Source organism: Acanthopagrus latus, chromosome 8 (genome assembly GCF_904848185.1).
Source record: "Acanthopagrus latus isolate v.2019 chromosome 8, fAcaLat1.1, whole genome shotgun sequence".
NCBI lineage: Eukaryota > Metazoa > Chordata > Actinopteri > Spariformes > Sparidae > Acanthopagrus > Acanthopagrus latus.
The window spans coordinates 6,056,914-6,080,419 of NC_051046.1; the positions used below are offsets into that span (position 1 = coordinate 6,056,914).

Here is a 23,506-nt window from a genome sequence, read left to right on the forward strand (position 1 = left end):
TGCAGCTTTTACGTTTCAGCAAAGTAAAACAGAAAAAAAGATCAATCAAGGAAGATTTCCCGCTTAGCCTTACGGCTGATTACGATCGCTCTTGATCATCTTTCTCACAGATAAGTGGACAAAGAGTTTTCTCTCTTTTTTTAAAAATATCGTCATGACTTTAATGGTGAGCGGGTTTTACCCAGCAGGAAAATCTCCTCTCCCATTTTTCCCATGCTACAGTGAACGCGCCACGTCCCTGCTCCAGAGCCAATCCACGCAGTCGGGGGGCGGGGCTTAGTCTCCATGACGTCCCAAGTTTTCCAGCGGTCTTGTCACTTCGACATCATGGCGTAGCGATGTGAACGGCCGGGGGAAACACTGGTGGTCACGGAGAAGTTCAGAAACCAAGCACTGCGGACTTTCTGGTAACACTACAGGGGACAAACTAACGGAAATCCCTACTTTTCTTCGAGTGTTGTTCCGGTAAGTGACTAATCTTTTGTTTCGGCAGTGATTTATTATTTCCACTAACTTTGGTTTAGGAATTGCGGCCGTTGGATCGAAAGAAACGGCTGCGTTCAGTTTTTTCCCCCCTCAAATGTTCCTGGGTTACCTTCGGGGACTTTTGGGCATCCTCGCAAATGAGTTAAATTTCACTTTTATTTATTTCAACACGTCGAGAGCAAAGGGGGCTTGTAAAGTTTCACTGGAGTTAAAGTTAGCGTTAAGCGTCAACCTAACGTTACCCTGATAGTTTGGTCTGCGACGAACGTAAGCTAATGTTTTACAGCAAAGTACGAATCCTCACGACGGCTGTGTGAAGTTTTCTTGACCTGGGAAAGTCAGACTGACGCTGGTTTATTACCGTGCCACAGCTCCAGACAGTGCCAGACATTGTGGTTAGTTACTCCCACTGCCCGAGGCCAGCTCTTTTAACATCTTCTACACCTCATTCTGGTGTGGTGTCGCCCCGAGGTGCTGCTGACGGCTGAGATTGACTTTGGTGGCGAATATGATGAATGGACCCAGACTGTAAACTTGACTAGCAAGGTTGTCCAGAGTTTACTGTCTGGGATTGCCTCTTTTTTTTTTTTTTTTTTTTAAAGCAAGGAAATTTGACCAGCTGTTGTATTGCCCTCCAGTCAACCTCTTAAGACTGTTTGCTTAGTCTCAAATGCTTTTCTAAACAACAGAGTAACTTAACTGCATACCCCTCAGTTTAGTAGATTTGGAGCTCCTCTCACTCCCATCTGTGGAGAGAGATGGTGTATGAAGTTGAGTTGTGGTATTTGAGGTGGTTTAACTCAAAAGAGTTTTCATTCAACATGTTCACATGTTGGGAAAACCCCAGGGATCCTCAATTACAAATTCTTCCAGTCTTGACTGCAGCAAGAAATGCAAGGAATTTACGTGGAAACAATGCTGAAAAGATCTTGACCTTTTTAAAACAGAAAATTTTCAGTTTTAGTTGATATGGAGTGATGCTTTATAGTCCTGTGCCGAGCTGCACCGATTAATGAATTAGCTGTAAACTATTTAATTAATCTTCAACTATTTCTTTCTATAATTGAAACATTGCTTTGCATAATTTGTTAAGAAACAAAAGTCTTAAATGTTGATATTTTCTTGTTTTTTTATGACATCACCTCAACAATTTTCTGACATTTTGATGACTGATAACTGATCTATTAATGAAGAGAATAGTGAACAGATTACTTGAGATGGAAATTAAATTGCACCCCTAGTTTCTTTTATACACAGGTAAACAACATTTGTGTGTAAACCGTCTGCTGTTGTGATTTTCATAACCTTACCCTCTGCACCACGTGTGCGCTTTTCAGTGCTGCATGGCTTTTTGCATAGATGTCAAAGATAAACAACTTCTAGGTCAAGTTCAGATATGAGCAGCGCAGTCCTGACTTAATGTGTAAAGAATGCATGCTGCTGTCCAGCATAGATTAAGTTGCTGCTCTGAAAATTCTTGAAGATTTTTATCACGTTGAAGCTCTTTAATTCAAGACCTCAGTTTCCATCTTTTGTTCAGCGTGTTTACACACTACATCACACATTGCACGCATGCCTTGCGAGCTGCTTACATTTAGTTCCAGCAGCCAGACTAAATATAAAGAAAAGGCTCTTTCAGCTTTGCACCCGCATCTCGTCTTCATATAGGCCTCGTTGTTTGGAGGTGTAAAATTAGTCATGATGTATTCTGCCTGCTCACTCGGGTTGGAAATAGCTGCAGGTTATTCCAGAGCAGCGCCCTGCAGGCGGCTGGTGAATGCCCCGACTGTGTGCACACCCGGTGAATCAGCAGACACACAGCCTGCTTAACGCACCGCTTGATTTCATGCAAGCCTAAACCCGACACGAAAACATTACACGTCCAGTCACATGATCATATCACTGTTTTGCTCATAGCATAATCACTTGAAGCATCTTGCACACAACATATGGTTGGTGCCTGCAATGATGCCGGAAGAAAGTTTACCAGTTGCCAGAGCAGTTGCAGTGTCCAACAGAGCATTTGCCGTTTGAGGTATGACAGAATTGAGCTTTTCTCATGGAAACATTGTGTAAAGGTAAAACTGAGTCCAGGCCTACATTAGTCAGAACATGATAAATGTCATTATTTGGAGTGACTTTGATCTCTCTGTTCGTGTCCACAGGAAATGATTACGATTTAAAAAACACAACTTTCGCCTGGATTAAAAAAAGAGAGAAGCAGAATAGACAAGTAGTTTATGATTCATGCCAGGATTGCAAATTCCTTTCTCTCCGGGCCTTTTCACCGCCAGTGCAACGCGCCTCAACACAAGCTGCCAGTTGCGTGGCTGCTGTTAAGACTTTCCCCCCTCAGAGACATGTGGCCCTGGGGGCTTCTATTTTGTTTCCTATTTCCTCTGTGTGCAAGAGAAAGTGTAGTTAACTGGTCATTTGGGACTGGGGAGCTACAAGATTGTCTCTTGTCTTGCCCCACTTCAGCTCTCTGCAGTGTCCAGCGTGGATGGGTAGTGATGGTTGTTCCAGCCTGAAGGGACCAGAGCTGAATGTTTTGTGAAAAGCCATTATAGTGGTCCTCTCTCCCCCTTGTATTCATTATTCTGTGCATGTCTCCATGGATTATATGGCTGTTTTCACCAAAGGGCAAGATTGCTTTTTGAATGCTTTTCTTCCTCTCTTTTTTTTCTTCTGGTTTTGTTTTGAGGCTCTTTGGGTCTGAAAAAGATATGCAGGCAGGTGTTGGTGGAAAAAAAGCCATGTGTACTGTAGCGTTGCACTGCACTTTTTTTCTGTCTTTGTCTTCTCATGCCTCTCAGTCAAAATACCCCGCGACCGTGAACAATAGCACTCTCTGTGCGTCTTATGGTCGGTGTAAGTGCTGCTTATAGAAGAGCAGACAGTGAGACTTTGTTTTTAGAGGGAGATGCTTCTGTGTTGGGATTATTGAGACATCTCCTTTGATAGAAAACTTGCACATATTAATTAAGAGCCAGTGTAGGTGCAGACATATCATCCAGTAATATCTTTTTGGTTTGAGAAAAAATGAAAGCACATTGAGATTAAACAATTAGTGGATTTTTCAAGCACTAATGCCAAACAGTCATTCACGCTAGCTGCATTAATGTGATGGTGTCCTGCTGTTCTTTGTCTTATGTAATCGTTAACTGAATATTTTTGAGCTTTAGACAGTTTGGATTGGAAGCGAGCAATGTGAATGTCTCTTTGGGCTCTTGGAAAACAAAATGAGCATTTCAATGTTTTTTGACATGTAATAGACATTTGATGGATTAAGCTGCATAAAAGCCCTAAAACACTGATCCATAGTAAAGACAAAAGCTTCAAAAATATACCTTTTAATTCAGTCAACTATTGCATTGATCTCCAACTATTTTTATAATCAATCATTTGGTTTGTGTAATTTTTTTTTCAAGAAATATGTCTGAACCCATCTTCAGATATGTTTGGACTGTGGACAAAGACTTTGGAAAACACAGAGCAACGTTTTTCACCATTTTCTGATATTTTATAAACCAAATATCAACAGATTCATCGACAAGAATAGTAGTTAGTTGCAGCCCTAGTGAAGACAACATTGTCAACGTCATCCTGTCTGTTTGCTAGACAACTCTCATGTGTTTACATATGATTAACGTACCGTAGAGGCATCCCAGGACTTGAGGACAGGGTGCACCTCTCTGTAATTAGGCATTCTCTGTGCTGACATCTCTCCGGACTCTTTGTGTCCGCTAAATCCAGGATGAAGTGTCCAGACAGGCCCTTGACACTTGTGTAGCACCGATACACACATGGACAGCAGGTATCTGGGCAGCGTGTCTGGTCTTGGCCGGGTGTGTTTGAAGTATGTTTGCTGAAAGCCATGTGTTAACTTTACCCATGTTTGCCTTTCTGTCGAGAGAGAAGAGCTGACTCAGGGTTTCGAAGGGGATGCCCTGCAGGCCTTCTTTCCAGTTTGAGTCATCGCAGTCCAAATTCAGTCTGTTTAATCTGCTGCTAAGGACTGTGTTTCCTCTGCTGTGAATTAGTTGTAAAGGTGTAGTGAGTTGAATAGTCTCCTTCTTTTATGTTTTTAATTTTCCAATGGATCTACTGCAGCGTGGACGTATTTTAAGATGTTACAGTAATGAAAGCCTCTCCCCGAGTCTGTTCTTTTTCTTTTAGCAGAATACTTTTGAATAAGTGCTTCAATCAATGCAGTAAAGGATGCAGTTAGTGATATTTTTTATTATCAATGGATCTGCTGAGTTTAGTTTCTTGATTTAAGAATTAATCTACTCTATTTTAGTTTAGTCTGTAAAATGTCTGAAGAGTGTGAACACAGAGTGAAGTCTTTGAATGGTTTCTTCTGACAAACCAACAGTCCAAAATCCCAACGACTCTTCATTTAGTATCACAACCGACACCAAAATAGCAGCAGTTCCTGAAATGATTAATCAGTTATCAAAATAGTTGGCTAGTAATTTTATTTCAGTAACCTAATTCATGAATTGAATAATCATTTCAGCTCTAAATCATAAATGTGGACTAGATTTTCCTGTTGTCTTCATGTATTACTGTCAAATGTTGCGTGTCTGTCTGATAGTAGGCCATTGCTAGTTTTGCAGTGGGTGAGATATTTTGAGGTTCCCTTTGAAAACATGTTTAAATGCTGTCTTTTGAATTCTTAAAGAAATTTGTGTATTTCTCTCCCTAACAATTTAAAATGCCAGCATGTAGATTTGTCCTTTGGAAGCAGGCTCACTGTTGGATTCTGTTTTCTGCACTGTCGTCTTTTAAATGTCATGCTGTATGTCTCCCTCACCCATTTGTACGAGAAGTGGGACAGGCAGTAACTGAAGGCAGCCTGAGAGGAGCGTTTTATCCACATCCAGCATTTTACTGTTAGAAACCACTCAGCAGTTTACGATGGAGCTGACTGATGGCATGCTGGTTCCTCAGCCTACCGTGTGTTGTGATGATCCTTATGTTTTAGGGCTCGCTTATTTTACACATAATGGAAACATGTGACCAAAGGAATGCTGAAATAACAGAGTTAGGTCTGTGGGTGGTTTCCATAAAGTTTGAAAGCGGTGCTGGTGCGTCCCAGCATCGGGCACTCCCAGGATGTGAGGCAGCCGATTTAAATAGAAGAAGTGTGTGCGCGTGTGTGTGCACGTGTATATGCAGATGATGTGTGTGCATGTTTAGGCATGCGTGAATGTACAGCAGAGCCTTTTGATTAAACGTCCAGTGATAAAGGGTCTGTTGTGCTGTTTGGGCAGATGTCCAACACTGGGACACTAAAATGTGTCTTCACTCTGCTCCAAACAGAGCCAGTCCAGTGTCCTATTGGCAGGACATTCATCTTGCCAGTATTTTAGGTAAATTGCCTGATTGATATTCTGAAATGCATTCTTGAGTTTGACAAAATTAACATAACTTCTCTGCAGCAATAGAGGGTTTCACAACTTGGCAGAGAACATCATTTTCTTTCAGTTGTTTTTGTTTCAGTCTCATTTTTTTTTTTAGCCGCCGCTGACCCCTGGTCATCATGTTACAATATCACTCAGCTTAACTGCCTCTGTAAAGTCAAGCTCATCTAACAAACATGCCATTTCACCAGGCACTGTCCTTTTTTAGGCATACAGGGTTGTTGAGGATGTACTGCCGTTCGGCCTAATTCCTGGGTGGGAACCTTTTGTAATCACATGCTTAAAGCGACGTTCCTGCACTTTTTAGCCTCGAAAGCTGAACACCACTGTAACTGGTTTGCTGGATTTGCTGTCCTCTTCCAATACTGTTGACATTTACAACACAGAGCGGCTGCCATGATCATTTGTTATCCCTATGATTAAACTGTGGTTATCTCTGCATCATGCTGCTGAGTTGGTAGTCACAATAATCGTGGATGTTTTCATTTTGAATTCCCGTTTTATGTCACGGTCACTTGTTTTCTTTTCATGTGTTACTGCTTGGTACACAGAGCGAGTGCAGGATTTTTTGCAGTTTTTTTTTTCAGTGCATTCTGTTAATGCAACATCTATTCTTTCATCCATTCTGCAGTGTTTTGACTCTTTTTAATAAAGCCACAGAACTGGCTAATAAGAATACACACATTCAGTGTACAAAATACAGTTACGAAGTTGGAAAGGTTTTCTCTTCTGACATGGTGTCATTCCTCCTCCCAGGCTTATCAGTGACTCAAGATGATGTCCGATGCCAGCGACATGTTGGCAGCTGCTCTGGAGCAGATGGACGGCATTATAGCAGGTAAAGTTGTCCTACAGAATTGTTAATCCAATGTACAGAGCTGATGTTATAGTGTAGAGCTTCATGTTTGTCACGAGAGGTTAAAATTTCTGTTTTGTTCTTATTTAGGCTGTTTGGTTTGTGTTCACCAGCGTTGCAGTTGTTACATTAATACAAATACCAACGTGCATTGTGCATCAAGGGACCATTTGAAGTAATATCCACACAATGTGGTATTGAAAAGTGCTTTAGAAAGACTGGGTGTGGCTCAGGAGGATCAAATGTCAAAGCAGTGCAATTATTGTCCATCTCCAGTCCAAATAATATGATTGGAATTACTCACTTTAGTTCAGCTGATGGTTGCTGACTACTATTTAGTAACCACGAAAGTACCAGTTATACATAAAAAAGGCAGCTCGAGTGTCTAGAGGTTGAGGAGATCTGCCCAGAAAATAATGTCAGATATTTTTAATTGTGTTCACTATCCACGATCTGAACTATGACCTTATTTCTCAGTTGTCCTCAGCATGACTTGAAATAGCCTCTGAATTATTCCATTGAAACCATTTAAAACAAATTTAGGTTAAAGATGGTTAGTTTTTGGCTCAAACTCTACATCTGCCATGCTGGGAGCTAAAGCTCACGTTGCATCGTTTCTAGTAAATCCCTCAAGGAAGAGCCATGTGAACTAATTAATCCAATCAGCGTAGCAATCTTGTTGGTAACATCACTTCATTGGTCTGTGCATGTAGCGTGGATCAACTTGTCAATAAGGTTGTGTGTAGGAAGGAAACCAAAAGTAAGAGGAGATTGAATTGATCACCACAGTTTGCATAGACAGTGGATTGTGGAAGAGTTCAAGATGCTTCACAGTCTAAAACTGACAGATACCCAGCACAACTCTTGTCTCATATGGCGCACAGTGAACATTTACTGTGTATGATTTAAGAACTATGAGAACCAGAGCTGAAAGTCTTCCCTTGTCCTCTCCTCTGCTATTATGACCAGTAGTCTAAATGTTCTTTCTTTGGATTTAAGCTCCCTTTTAATGTGTTTCTTCCCTCTCCATTGTGCTTCTTCCCCTCAGGCTCCAAGGCTCTGGATTACTCTAATGGGATGTTTGACTGCCAGTCGCCCACCTCTCCTTTCATGGGCAGCCTGAGGGCCCTTCACCTTTTGGAAGACCTGAGGAATGTCCTGGAGGTAATGGACACAGAAGAAAGGGAAAGTCTACGCTGCCAGATCCCCGACTCCACAGCTGACAGTCTGGTCGAGTGGCTCCATGGTCACCTGGTAAGATGCATACATGCTGCAGTAGATTTTAACATGTCTTTATTGGAGATATTGAACAGATGACGTAAGTGGCACAGGTGTTGCTCTTTCATCATAAATTAGAGCAAGAATGTGTTTTTCTATTGTAATCTTTTAGTTTAATAGCAGGAATTGAAGATCTTAATAGACTTGATCCAAGGAGTTTCACTGGTAATGTCACGTAACTGGTTTATCTAAACATTTGGTACAAGATGTACAATGTAGATACAATATATTGACATTTTCCATCCATTTTACGCTTAATATATTAGTGAAGGGAAAGAAACCTTATCAACAATGCAGTAATAGGTTTAAGTTGTGTAACCATACGGGGGTTTTGTCTGCGATGCTTGGACAGAATGTGCTCTCAACAGGCTGAAGCACATCTGGTTTGCTTCTGATTGTACTCACTCTGTGTCGCATTAGAACTCTGCAAATGCAGAGTGGGTTAAAAGTCCTGTGTGCAAGTACAGGGCAAACTTGTTTGCTAAGCGAAAACACAACTGTCCTCCTCTGCTGAGTTCTCAGAGAATGCAAGATGAAATGCTGCTGTTGTGAATGTCACAGCCAGTGTGCTGCATGAAACATGCTGACTTCTTGGGAACCAGAGTTGTGTTTAGGAGACTGATGGGCTGTAGGCCTGATAAATGCCAGAGCTTTTGTGTAACGCTGTAACTCACTCTGTGTACAGCAGTCTGAATCTGAGCCTCCATGTAAGGTTTTGTTTGTGCAGTGTAGCCAGTCACACTGTAACATGAAGTGTTTCATCTGAGAACATTTTCAGGTACTGAAGATTTTTATAGTTTTTTATGACAGCGTCTGTCTGCTTGACAATCCCAATAAATAAAAATGACTGATGTAACATTACCTGATTGAAAACTTATTAGATAAAATAGATGTTGGTTTTACCTTGGGGACATAATGTGCAGTTGAAAAAAAAGTTGCAATATATGTCATTGCAAAATGTCTCAGATCACAGTAATATATCGTGGGGCCTCTGGTGATTCCCTCCCCTGTTACCTGTGTCACTTAATTGTGTCATAGATCAGTTTGTCTCATGGTTCTTTGATCCATATTGTTCCTTCCCTGCAGTCTAATGGGCACATCTCTCTGAGTGGGGGAGACCACTACCAGGAGAGGCTTTCCCGACTAGAGAGTGACAAGGAGTCTCTGGTTCTTCAGGTATCAATCCAGGAATGCTTAGATGATTAGAGAAGTATTTCCACTAAGACTGAACTGTCTAATACACATGTATGTTAGAATCGTAAAGGAGTAACAATTGGTTTTGTGCAGGTGAGTGTGCTGACTGACCAGGTGGAGGCACAGGGGGAGAAGATTCGAGACCTGGACTTGTGTTTGGACGAGCACAGGGATAAACTCAACGCCACTGAGGAGATGCTGCAACAGGTGTGTGTTTGTGTGTCATATAAAAATAAAGCTGAGGACAAACTGTTTGTACGCAGCATCAAGATTTACCCAACAGCAAAAGCCTGGTTCACATGTGTGGAAGAGACACTGACTTGTGACGGGAAGCTATGACTTCATGTCCTTCTGTCAGCAAACATCTGTTGTGTTTGTTCCTTGTGCTTGTTGTCAGCTATTGAGATTTGTCTCTCTGTAGCATAAAGCTCTCAACCTTTGCATGTTTGGAAATCATCATCATTATAGGCAGTACAACACCACCTATACTCCAAATGTTGTTTGCACTGCCAATACTGACTGCATAGCAACCACAGTGTTTTTACAACCAGTCTTCATTTATCATTGCAGGAGCTTCTCTGCAGAACTGCGCTGGAGACGCAGAAGCTCGAACTGATGTCTGAAGTGTCCAACCTAAAGCTGAAGCTGAACACCATGGATAAGGACGGACTGGACTTTGACAGATTTAGGGACAGTGAGGTATGTGGGCCAATTCACAGGACAGAAATTCTCTTTGTTTCTGTCTGTCCTTTCTCTCTCACCTCACACACCAAACAAACACTCATTCATGTTGTCTGACACCTGTGTGGGAGAGGGACTTGTTTTATTGTCAGACTCAGAGCAGCTGTGCTGAGGAAGAAAAAAAGTCAGATAGAGTTCAAGCTCTTCGAGGAAACACCACTGAACTATCCATGGGAAATGTGCCTGCTGTGTTGTTTTGAACATAAATAAAAAACCTCACTGAACAAAATTGTTTTTAAACCTTTTTTTTTACTTTTTTACCTTCTGGTCAGATTACAAAATTCAGATGTCAGTCATTTGTTTACTCGAGATGAGGGAGATTTCTGCTCCCGGATGAACCATGCAGAATACTTGGAAAGCTTTCAAACACGTCATGTTATTGTTGCAGCAGCGCGGCTGTCTCTTCCACCCCACTGGAACAAAAAAGCTGCTGTCCATCTTCCGCCTCACTGCACATAAATCACTTTTCCTCTGCGGGCAGCTTCCTCTCGTTTTCTCACTGCTGCTGCTTTGATGCTTCTACTTTCCAAGGAATTCAGTCCCCTCAACGATTCTAGTGTTTTAACACTGGACTGTACCAGTTAGGCTGAGTTAGATCAGATGTGAGTGGTTAATGGAGTTTAAACCTTAGGCTAGATGTGTAAAATTCTTTTTAAAGGGGCAGTTCACCTCAAAGTCAAACACATATTTACCCTCTTGCATGTAGTACTACTGATCAGTCTAGAGTGTTTTTGATATGAGTTGCCATGTTTTGGAGATGTAACCAGAAGAGATGTTAGCTTTCTCTAAAATCTAATAGAAATAGATGGCAACCTAAAATACATTTGAAAAAACTCAACAGTAATTTCACCCTCCAGAAATCATAACCTAGTTGCTCAAGACAATCCACAGACCTTGTTTTTAGCAGTTTCATGTAGAAACTATTTTCTTTCCATATCAGAAGGAAGCGTGCATGTAGCCATGAACAAAAGGGGAGCTAACTAAGCTAGCTAAAAGCACAGGTCAGCTGAGGAGGACGCCAAGACTCCTCCAGGAGTGCATGCACGCCTCCCTGTGTGTGGTGATGCGGTTGGAGGGTTTAATAAACCGGATCTTCAGTTTTTCAAATGTATCAAATGTACCAAGTGCCACCAGTTTGATTTGAACTTAAATGAAGTATAATTGTATGGCTGTTATTTTAGGAGTTTGCGTGTTCTTTCACTACCATTCTGTAACGTACATTTCTGTGTGTTCTCTTCTTTTAGGATCTGATTCTTGAAATGAACGAACTGCGGTACAGACTGACAGATCTGGAGGGTGAAAAACTACAGTACGAAAAGAAACTTAAATCCACAAAGGTGAGTTGTTGCAAGGAAATTGTCACACTCTTTTATGACTAACATTTTTACTCTCTCCTGGCTGGTTAAATGTCTTCCAGGGCTGACTCCTCCAGCTTAACACATTTTTTTAAACCCCTCTTGATGTTGCAATAGTTGCAAAACTGTTTTGGCACATTCACGACTGAAACTGTTCACAAGAACATGCCACATTCTTTCAGGTTAAAATATCCCTCCCTATAAACAGCTCACAAATAATTCAGTAACTCCTCTCTGGATTGATGTAAATACCTTTTTTCTTTTGAATTTTGGGTATTCCACCTCTTTGACCTCGTTATCTTTCACCTCTTGCATCTCTATTTTTCTCTCTTCCTTGGTGTGTCTCTCTACTGCTAGTCGCTAATGGCCAAGCTTTCTAGCCTGAAAATCAAAATGGGCCAGATGCAGTATGAGAAACAGAGGAAGGAGCACAAACTCCAGGCTATGAAGGTTGGCTTTTCTCAGGATGACTGCTTTGCTTGCTGTATGATTATGGTTTTTGACCTCTCCCTTTGGCTCCCTTCTGTTTTTATTTTTGAGGGAAAAAAACATCAAATCTGTTCTGCAGCAGTTTTCCAAGTTTGTTTTTGGTATTATTTTAAGTAAAATGATGTCACTTCGCAAACAATGAAATCACTCTATGTACTGAAATATGCAGTACAGCAAAATACAAAAAGTCAAGTGTAGTCACTTCCTTAAGTCTGCAGCAGTGTCTCAAACCACAGGTATGCTTTAATTTTGGGGTTTTGTCAAGAGTTGGCAAGTTGTGTTTTCCTGTGTCTTTCTTTATCCCTCTTTACACTTGTCCCGCTGATTTCCTTTTTGTGATCTCTATTAAAACCTACATTTTTTGTGTCTGTCCCCATGTTTGATTCCTTTGCTGTCCACTAAACACTTTTTTTGTATAATGCCTTCTGTATTTGACTTTACCTCAGTCCTCTCAGATGTGACTGCTCACAACCCACCTCTCACATGAGCAGGTGTGGCCTGCGTGCCTGTACGCCACGTCAGCATCTGTGAACCTTTTGTGTTGTGGTTTGTTTGTAGTGTGGAGTTGGGATGGGGGGGGTCGGGTGGGATAGTGTCCCTGTAGAGGAAACTTCCTCACTGTTGTCCTCTGTTGGACAGGAGGAGCTAGCCATACTGAGGAGGCAGCTGGAGGGCAAAGACGGAGAGATGAGGAGGCTACAGGATGAGACAGGCTTCAAAGGCGTCGCCTCGAGCAGTGCAGATCCCACAGAGAGAGGTGGGAAAACCAGTCGAAAAGCAGCCCTCACTGAAGATGAACATGCATGATGTTTAAATTCATGTTCACACGTGTTTATCTGTCTATAAGTAGGAAAGAACTAGGATAATTCTATAAGAAGTCAGAATCTGTAACCAACCAGTTTCTGTTTCATAACTCTTTGTCCCATTTAGTCTCTCATCAAGATGAAACTCTTAGAAAGAGGCTGAAAGAAAAACGTAAGGGGGGTTTTATGCCTGTGTTTGTTATTGCACCTTGTTGCTGCACCCATCGCAACCCTTGTTTGCATGAACGAGCATGAGCCACCTGAACTCTGCTTGTCCATTATAACCCATTGGAGTGCTAAAACCTGACCACAGAGCACCACAACGCCAGCCTGTAAGACTTTAAAGTGAACAAAACCAAGGTCATTCCAGGGTTCCTACGCAGTATGGGAAAGCGTGGAATTGGATTTTAGTAACTTCCAGGTGAGGATAAGTATGGACGAAAGAAAAGAAGAAAATCCAGACTTTTGCCCCTATTCTGTGTCCTTAAAAATGAAATTCAGTATTTAAACTAAACTAATCTATTTTGTATAGTCTTGAATCTAAAAATAATTTGATTACCCAAGTAGTGTTTTTAATGCCAATTGGAGCCGGCAGCCAGCACAGTCGAGACATTTACAACTGCGTGAGCGATCACGGACCAGAGCGAGGCTGATGTTGACAGCATCACAAGATGTTTGGTGTGTAGCTAAACACCCAAACGCTAGACAGAGCTGTCTCTACACCTGTGTGTCGCAGCCTGTCCCAAGAACCAAAGAACTTTACCAATGTGAACATCCCAGACCAAATTAATTTAAGGAAAATATGGTAATATCTTTGAATTGCATAGATACATAGAATTACAAGCAAGTGCAAAGCTTGTCTGTACATTTATAAGTTCTACAGTGATGTAGTAATCAGAAAGGAATAACAGACTAAAATTCCTGCTCAAGGAAACCGTACCTTTATGGCTGTGTTGATCATTATTAGTGGTTTGGTGTCAATATTTGGATTTGGATTCGCTACAGTCTTCTGGCAATGTATTAGCGTACATGGTCACAACTTAACATACATATTAACAGTTGTATTTTATAACCATTTATTTACATGGACAAAGTCTAGTTTTTTGTATTAAGATGTCAAATAGATGTCTGGAACAGTGTAATTTTGAAAGAGAAAATGTATAGGAACCCTGTCACCCAAAAGCTGTGCATCTGTGTTTTTTTTATTGTCCAACTTGGAACAGCAGCGAGGAATGTCTGCTTTGTGTTTTCAACAGGAATGAGGAATGAATTGCGTTGTTTGTCTTAACCATTCAGGCTGCTCACTCATCCTCCTGCCTCATGTCCTCCAACAATAATCACCTCCTGTTCCCCTCAGTGTCTCTCCTCAAACTCCTCTAAACCTTCCACTGCTCCCACCATCAACCAGTGTGTTCCCTGCTAACATGTGATGTTGTGTTCATTTTCAGTGTCATGTCACAGTGTTGTGAGTTGTGTTTATGCCTATCAGTGATTCTTCACCTATGTAGAACAATTTCATTTTTCATTCAGGCTCAGATTCCCTCAACATGACGCTGTAGAGATGGTGCTCAAAAGTTCACATCACTAATTGTATTTATTTTACTTTTTATCATTTAAAGCACTTAACAGTATGTTTACGTTTCTTATTAGACATTACACGTCTGAAACAATAAAATCACAGTGAAACGTAAAGTGAAAACAAAGGCATCGCTTGATGATGTCGAGAAATAGCATAGGATCATCAGAGATGTCGTTCTGGCTTAAAAACCACTGTTATCATTGAAATCTATCTGATGTGACTCAGGCAGAACAACAAAGAAATGTATTCAAGTTTTATTTAATTACATTTGCTGAGTTCCTTCCTCACTCTCTGACATATCATCTGATGTTTCCCCTGAAGTTAGGAGCAACAGGCAACCAAATGAATCCGACCTTTACTTTGAATTAAATTACACGATTCTCTGGGTTTGAACATTTGAAGACATTTTAAGACAGAAATGTTAGAAATTCCATCTTTCATGCATTCGATATTATCCAGAGTAACAAAGCTATAAAAACACAGACCTGCCATCAGACGTTCTACCCAAAGTTGCGCAGGTATTAATATTATTACATCTGTGACTTTCTCACTATCAGCACAATGTGTGGATTTTTCATAGGAAAAACAAAACAACAAAATTGAAGTACCTTTATTTTAGATTTCTTGGAGATGAAATCCCAAGGACTGCTAATGTTGAGGGTCGCCTGTTCACAGAACCGTGTAGCTGTGTGTGTCCTGAAAAGTGAAAATGTTCTACCAAAGTGAAACTCCTGCGCACACAAGGACATTAGGTCTCTGTCTGAAGTTCTCTTACAAAACAAAGACTGGCTGTGATGTTACTGTAATGACAGTCAGTAACATTGCAGCCTGTGTGGTCTGAATGAAGAAAATCCTCCAGTTGCTCCTTGTGTGTTCAGGCTTACTATCCATCCATGTGAACACTACAGTTCTTTGTCTTATCACTTTTCTTTGCTCACTAGATGTGGAAGTGCAGAGAATGAAAAAGGCAGTTGAATCGTTGATGGCAGCCAATGAGGAGAAGGTACGTTTGACAAGTTTGTGATTTGAGTTGCGACAATTAATTCAGCTCTCCTTCTGCAAATTTGCCTCACTGTGATTTAATTTCTTTTGCTCTGCAGGATCGTAAGATTGAGGAGCTGAAGCAGTCGCTGCTGCGGTACAAGAAAGTTCAAGACATGGTGATGTCAGTGCAAGGAAAGAAAGGTTAGATCGTGTGTAGATGAATAATAACTATGTATACTTTATATTACTGGCCATTTTTCACAGCATATAATAGGTGTTATGCAGGCAGCCATTGGCTTTAATTTGAAGCTTTATGAAGCTAACTAGTGATGATCCACAAGGAATAATTTGCTTTATTTTTCTCGTATTGTTGCATTAAAAGATGTTTTGAAGTTACATTATGTTGTTGCAACTTTATTGCTTTCTGCAGCAAATTCCTTTGGACCTGTGTCATAAGTTTTGTCTAGAGGGGAAACATGTCGTGTCAGATAAATTTGTTGCTTGGAGCTTTGAGATGAGCTGATCGATGCCAAATAAAACGGCTTATATTTTACATGTCAAATTCAATTGCATCTTATTCATTGTGTATTTCAGAGAAAACCAAAGATGACGAGCATGTCGAGATTCACAGTGATGGTTCCATCACATTCTCGCCTGTCGTGTCAGTGGAGCTGCACAATCATGAAGTGACAGATGCTGAACAACTGCCAAGAAAAAGCCCAGACGAGGTTTGTCTACCAGCCATATACAGAGTTTGAAAAATTATGTATTAGATAGGATGTACTAAAACAATGTCCCAAGCACGTTCATTGTTTCATTGTGGATCATGAAATACAAGATGTTTACTAAGCCTTTACAGGCTTAGGCGTGTCGTTGTTGTTTTATTGCTAATGAGCAGCTGACAAAAGATTCCGTTGTCCTGTAGCTTTTACCTTTTTCCCCTCGAGCAGCTTCAAATCTTATTAAATTCTCAAATGCTCAGTAAAACACTAATGGCTCACATAAATTTCACACTGGTGAAATGAGTGTTGAAGGGCTCGACATCCAATTAATTGAATAACATCTCCCGTCAGTTCTCTAAGCCTGTGTGCAGAATTAGTCTGCTGCGTTTTCATGGCCCTGGGAGAATATGCAAGTTAATGTTTCGGGACAGTGCTCGCTTGGATTTTAGAACTGTGTATTTTCTGTCTTGTCTTGTGTCTTCTCATTCTGATTTTTCCTTGCGTAGTTGGAAAGCCTCAATGGAATGATGGAAGAACCTTCACCCACACCGAGCCCTTTAGATCCAGAACGACTGTCGGAGACTGCACCGACAGACGTAGAAAGGTGAAATATTCACATGCATTGATTCAGGTGGAGTTTGGCTAATGTAAAGAAGATTTTTTTTATTTAAGTAGTAATTTATGTGCCACTAGTCATGTCCTTGAATGAAGAGTTTTACTGATGATATTATGTAGCTGAAAAAACAGAACAAGCAACTGAGCTGATGATAAAAGTATGTAAAGAGCGACTCTTTCATTTTCATCCCTGCTGAAAGTTGCACTTGTTCAGTACTGATCAGGTGGATCAGACATCTTTCACAACAACATTCAACATTTTGTGATGAGACTCAGTTCTTAAATGTTTTGTTGTTCAAAACATTTAGCTGTCAACAATTACAAGTAGGCCAGTGATGTACTGAAAATATGACTCTTATCAACGCTGAATTGTAAAACTGTCAATGAAAACTGTTTTAAATGGAATGCTGAAAATATCTGTCCCATGGCCCCTCAATATTTATAGCTGTGCTGTATTGTTTGAAATACATAGTGACATACTTACTAGGAAAGATTTTACCATATTGATTAAGATAATGCTGCTGTCTCAATATTGAGTTTGTCTGTGTACCATTTGAATACACCTTTGTTTACAGAGTGCTGCTGAGAGCAGAGTAGTAATTCACTCTGTATGACTGCAGCAAATGGACAAAACAGGTGTCAGCCTTCTTACGCAAACAGAGTGCGAGGAAGTGCCTCAGTAGCCTTCTTTAAGTTACACTCAAGAGGTCATGGTAGTTCACATCCTGTTACCCTCTGCGCTCCCTCTCATGACCATGTGACATGAGCTCTAGTCCAGTGCACTGTCATGAGTGAAGTGTGTGAAACGTTTTGTTTATTTGCCATTTCAGCAGCCAAGATGCCACAAAGACTGGCAGCCAGGACCAGCTGGATAGGAGCAATAATGAAAAGGTAAAAGTAACACAGTGGTGGTGTTTGTGTTTTTGTGTCTCTCTCTCTTCTTCATACTGTTTGTCACAGAAATCTGTCAGATAAAATTTAGCATTCATTGTTTATAATTGTTAATGTTGCACAGTACAGTTGTTTTATGACAGTTAAAGATAAAATATTTCTAAAGGCCTATTGTGTTTTATTCTCTCAGAATACAAGTGAAGAAATCATTAAGATCAGTGAAAAGCCCCCCATCTGTCCCACTGCCACCTTGCCTGCCAACCTGCCTGCCACCACGGAAGACGAAAGCTTTGGCTCGAGAAAGGCTCGTTCATCTTTTGGAAAGGGCTTCTTCAAGATCCGAGGGGGCAAGAAGACAAACAGCACACCTAACCTGGGTAAGAGCAAACCACCTGATTCTGCAGCTGTTAAAGGTGACTTCCTGTATTTGATAACATTTAGATGTTAACATATCTGTGGAATTGACTGACTGTTTACTGGAGAGTGACATTTTTTCCCCTGGAGGTTTTTCTTTCACCATGATCCACTTGCTATTTTCCCAAGCCACACCCATGGAACATACTACATGGACCAAGACCATAATTTGCAGCCCACACAAACTGTGGTCCCCGGTTAATTATGGAAGTCCGTCTCTGTGCCCTTCGTCCTGTGTTATGTGCGTTTTCTTCTGTGTCTGTGTTTGTTCCACCTCTCCGATCCTGTTGTTATTTCAATCATAATTTCTGCCCTTTGTCTTGTTCTTTTTTCTGTTGGACCCTTTCCCGTGTTGTGTGTGCTTTGTGAACACATGAAGACCGCAGCCGGAGTGCAAGTGCGCCTATGCTAGGTACAGTATTGACCACAGGTCATTGTAGGGTTGCAGTAGTTCTCCGAAGCCAACAAAGGAAACTACTGAATACCTCATCCTGCCTTTTCTAAGCTCATCCATTCAGCTCACATCTTTTTTTATCACAGTAGCTGCAGTGCTTCAGCAGCCCCACCCTTGTCACTATCCACTATACGTCCAACATACAACCAGTCTGTTGTGTATGTTGATTTGCCTGCGTCCCTGCATGTATTTGTTTACACTCGCAAACCCTTCACCAAAAAGAAATCTGTGTCGAGATCCAGACTCAAATGATTTATTTGGATCTTGAAGGCATCCCACTTAATAGCTAAAACCAAACCACTAATGAACGTTCTGTTTTTTATCTAATACAACAAGACTATTTTATTTAAGTCTTAGTGAGATATCCGCAGGTCTGATGCATGCATACTAGAGAGGAAACCGCTTTTAACGCAAACCACCATGACCTCCCAGTCTGTCTCGGTGATGTCATGTGTCTGTCTTTTTTTTCTGGCTCCATCCACTGGCCCTGAGCATGTCTGCCACACTGCTGCTCAAGATGTTGATGATTTTCTGTGGGCATCTGTTTGTATAGCTGAAACAGAACGACAAGGTACCGATCATCTGGATTTGGCCGGGATGCCACAGAGGTCGACTAATAGCGACAGCACCCACACACTCCCGACAACCCCAGAGGGCAAGAAGAAATCCAAAGGAATAAAGAAACTGTTTGGGAAGTAAGTGAAATAATTACATGAAGATCTTTAGCTTTGATGTAAAGAAACACATGGATATAAAAGTTCAGATTCAGATAGATTTAAAAAAAAATAAATAAATAAAAAAAATAATAATTATTTTTTTTAAGGTTAAAAAGGAGTCAATCTACCACATTTAACCTGGACGACAACCTGCCAGAGGGTGAGTTCAAGAGAGGGGGAGTGCGAGCCACAGCGGGACCCAGACTGGGTTGGTCTCGTGACCTCCAGAGAGTCAACAAGTAAGTCTGTGCATTCAGCCTGAATAATGAGACTCAGAATGTGGTTTCTGTGTTTGGAATCTCTGGAGCACAATGAAATTCAGAGATCATGTGAGTGTTTCTACAGAGCAGTCTTTGTGAGGATGATGAGGAAATCACAAATGTACGTACTATACTTTTAAAAGTTTGACTTTTATGTTCTCGTTTCTTTTCATCAGTGAAGTTGACGCTCCCTTTGCACGCTGGTCAAAGGATCAGGTGTGTGACTGGCTGCAGGGCCAGGGGCTCGGCCTTTATGTGAACATGGCTCGTGTGTGGATCTCTTCGGGTCAGACGCTTCTACAGGCCTCACAACAGGACCTGGAGAGGGTGAGATGAAGCAGAAGAATTAGATTAGTTTAGCCATACTGTCAGACGGGCAAAGTATGCTTGTTGTAGATGTTATATGGATAATCCTTCCATATCTTGTTGTGGATGTTTAGGAGCTGGGAATCAAACACCCGCTGCACAGAAAGAAGCTGCAGCTGGCTCTGCAGGCCCTCGGCTCAGAGGAGGAGGACAATAAGGGAAAGCTCGACTTCAACTGGGTGACGAGTGAGTACCGACTGCCAGTCCAAGACATGAAGTTTCCAGTGCTCTATATTTTGAATCCTGCTTCACTGTAAACATCCCTCTCTCCCACTGTATATTTTCCTTCTCCTCACAGGATGGCTGGACGACATCGGCCTGCCTCAGTATAAGACCCAGTTTGATGAGGGGAGGGTGGATGGTCGCATGCTGCACTACATGACAGTGGTAAGTGCTGGCGAGACATGTGACCTCCCTTTAGAGACCCCGCAGATAAGGAGCCCTGCCAAGTCTGGTGCCATCTCGCATTAGGACTATGGCTTAGAGAGTCCTGATCTCACCCACCATAATTGGGACAGAGTTGAATAAATGCCCCAGCATCTGTCTCTGCTCAAACTGTGATAGCCTCACAGAGACTTCTTTGTCAGGGAATGTTCATGTTTGAAAGTCTTCTTTGAATTTATTGTTTTGGGTATCACACTAAGCCACTGATGTCTGACTCTGTCCCCCAGGATGACCTGCTTTCTCTAAAAGTCGGGAGCGTCCTGCATCACCTCAGTATCAAGAGAGCCATCCAAGTGCTCCGACTCAACAACTATGAACCCAACTGTTTGCGTCGTAGGCCGTCTGATGAGGTGCATCCACCTGAGAAATGATTGGATGGAGCTCAGCAGCCTGTTCTACTCTTTCACAGTCTTATTTTATGATGCTTTGGCTGTATGTTAACATTTCCATCCTCTTCTCTTAGAACAATATTTCTCCAGCAGAGATTTCCCAGTGGACCAACCATAGGGTGATGGAGTGGCTGCGGTCTGTGGACCTCGCTGAATACGCTCCCAACCTGAGAGGCAGCGGTGTGCACGGAGGCCTGATGGTGAGACGGTCTGGTGGTCAGTCTTCCATGCGAAGACGGATATTCAATCCTAAAAGTATCCAATCCTCAAACGTCTTTTCTGTCTTCAGGTTCTAGAGCCGCGGTTCAACGTAGAGACCATGGCTTTGCTGCTGAACATCCCCCCCAACAAGACGCTGCTGCGCCGCCACCTCGCCACACATTTCAACCTGCTCATTGGCTCAGAGGCTCAGCAGCTCAAACAAGAGTGTCTTGAAAATCCAGACTACACTCTGCTTACAGCCACCACAAAGGTCAAGGTAACACAGGAGCTCTTGGATATAGATTGTTGATGGTACTAGTAGTAATTCTGATAACAAGGATTCCCAAGAAAATTTAGTTTTGGAGGGATTTTGCAAACTCACATAAGTTTGCCAAGTGCGAATGACAAAGAGTAACCCTGTCAGTGCACAAAATCAGCATTCTTATCAGTCGCATAATCAAAAATCCTAAATTGATCATATATTTCTCCCATTAAAGTAAAAAAACAAACAAACAAAGTTATGTTAACTGTATTTCTCTCCTCGTTCGCACCAGCCGAGGAAACTGTCATTTGGAAACTTTGGCAGCCTGAGGAAGAAAAAGCAGGATGAGAATGAGGAGTACGTGTGTCCGATGGACGTGGAGATGCCAAAGGGACGAAGCTTTCAGAAAGGCTTCGAGCTCCAAATCTACGAGGACGACCTCGACAGGCTCGAACAGGTGAGCTTGTTTCTCAAACTGTCTATTTAAGGATTATTTTCTGAAGTCAAAGATGTTATGTGCATCATTAGGAAAAACACATCCTATTTTTATTAGGTCTGGTCTTTTTTTTTTTTACCATGTGTAAATCGTCACCAGTGTTGAAATCTGCTTCTTGTCTCAGATGGAGGACTCTGAGGGAACTGTGAGACAGATTGGAGCTTTCTCTGAGGGCATTCAAAACCTGACTGTAAGACCAAGTCAGCCAGAATATATTACACTCTTGCACTTGACATTCCAGCTTTTGGTTGTTAAGTTAATATATTTTTTTCCTTCTGCGCTGTACCAGAGCATGCTGAAAGATGACGAATTCTTCAAAGAGATTTCAAATTCACCGAACCCCAGTGTAACAGACGAGGACTCCAACGCATGAGACTGACAACACCACGAGACCTGGTCCTGCTGTGAATGAAACTCTGTGCCAACCCCCTCTCTCCACTCGCACACAGACCTGTCTCAACAAACCCCAAGAATGCTCCCACATTTCTTAGTGTTATGTTTTAAAGATGAGCCGAAAGTATTAGTGTCCTCCTTCTTTCAGTGTCAAACGACGGTGTTGAGGAAGCTCCCAGTCCGGTATCCACTTCTACTCCTGAACTTTGTCTTTTGCTGTCGTCTGATGACAGAGGGAACATTGAGGGCAACACCACTGCTCGCCTGCCAGCTGGCTTCTGGAGATATTTTGTACTCGGTCGTGTACTCCCGCAGAAAAACAAAGACAAATGAAATATGCCATATAGATTTTAATATATGTCTTTTAATTTGCCTTCTGACTGTAGAAATGTTGAAAAATAGATGGACTTCATTCAGAAGTTGAGGCAATTTTTTTCCCCCCATTTTTAGAATTTAGTATAAAGTAGTAACTCTGAAACAGCTGCTATGTTTTCTACAGAACTAAGCCCTGCTAATGAAAAGGAAATTGTTTTTTATTTTATCCTACAACATTTTACAGGTTTTTCACTCAACAGTAATATTCTATATGTGTTTGCATCAGTACATATCATACAGTACAAAGCCTAATAAATATCATGCATGATATAGAAATCCAACATGTTGATATAACAGCTTGTTGTTTATTTTATTTTTATTTTTTACTATAAATCAATTTTTAATGGAACCATGTTGGCTGACAGAGTTATTTTTATGAAGAAAGTGTTTGTGGCATATTCAGATTTGTGAGATAATGTCAGATTTTTTTTTTCAAAATGATAATGTTGTAATACAACCCTTGAACATACCTGAGAAAATAGACTGTCTTGTTTTTTTTCTAAACGTTTATCCATTTCTAAGATCAATAAAGTAATTTAAATCAGTTTGGATATTTCCCTCACACAAGTCTCGTGAACTGAGGATCGAAGACATGATGGTAAAATGCTGATTTCACCACAGTGATGAAAGAATACTCAGACATTATTAAACAACACATGGGCCCTGTTAGCTAACTGTGCTGTATTCAGAGCTGAGTAATGGTTGCACTGATGGTAGATAGATTAGATATTTTTACATATTAAATAAATTTAACAAGTGACAATTGATTAATGAATAATTAAAGACAAGATGATTCTGATTTCGTGATCAATATACCTGCCTACAACTGTTGTCACTACCTCAATAAGTCAAATTTAGGTATTATTCTCCAGCTGGCCATTCCAAAAATGCACCAGAATACAGGAAATCACATCTACCAAATTCAGAATTTTCTGGGGGAGGATCCCTCGACCCCTCTTCCCCCATTTTCACCCACTTTCATACAAATAAGGTAGGTGGGGTCCTTATGGATCTGTGCCGGGGGACAGTAGTTTATTATCCGTCACTGTATTAATACAATTCATGATCTAACATTATAGTGTGACATTTGTGTCAATAATTGTCAAGCACAGGTGACTCCGTGGTGGTGGGAGGGGGGCCCCAAATCAAATTCTGCCTAGGACTCCCAAAAGGCTGGGGCACTGCAGCAGCACTGACTCTGAGACTGGGGTTGTCGCTGCAGAACTGACGATACATTCATGTGTGCTCTCAGACAATGGGAGATGGGAGTTGTCAAACCTTGGGGGGAGACCGTGTCAAGCAGGCGCCACCTAC

General features: G+C 41.4%; 1 protein-coding gene across 5 annotated transcripts; it reads left to right on the plus strand.

The window, feature by feature from the left end:
• Positions 1-300: 300 nt before the first annotated feature.
• ppfibp1b (PPFIA binding protein 1b) lies at positions 301-22,737 on the plus strand. 5 transcript variants are annotated; one of them, XM_037107736.1, is made up of 27 exons: positions 301-465; positions 6,672-6,753; positions 7,820-8,025; positions 9,136-9,225; positions 9,337-9,450; positions 9,814-9,942; positions 11,229-11,321; positions 12,468-12,585; positions 12,759-12,803; positions 15,152-15,213; positions 15,311-15,395; positions 15,789-15,922; positions 16,423-16,520; positions 17,365-17,422; positions 17,613-17,799; positions 18,216-18,248; positions 18,844-18,985; positions 19,114-19,245; positions 19,443-19,593; positions 19,707-19,818; positions 19,931-20,019; positions 20,304-20,426; positions 20,540-20,665; positions 20,755-20,943; positions 21,221-21,385; positions 21,549-21,614; positions 21,714-22,737. In XM_037107736.1, the coding sequence occupies exons 2-27, from the start codon at positions 6,690-6,692 to the stop codon at positions 21,795-21,797; spliced, it is 2,895 nt and encodes a 964-aa protein (XP_036963631.1). In that variant the 5' UTR covers positions 301-465; positions 6,672-6,689; the 3' UTR covers positions 21,798-22,737. The 5 variants fall into 5 exon arrangements, with proteins under 5 accessions (XP_036963631.1, XP_036963630.1, XP_036963632.1 ...); XM_037107735.1 differs by having other exon boundaries at positions 302-465; positions 17,362-17,422; XM_037107737.1 differs by lacking the exon at positions 18,216-18,248 and having other exon boundaries at positions 303-465; positions 17,362-17,422.
• Positions 22,738-23,506: the final 769 nt, after the last annotated feature.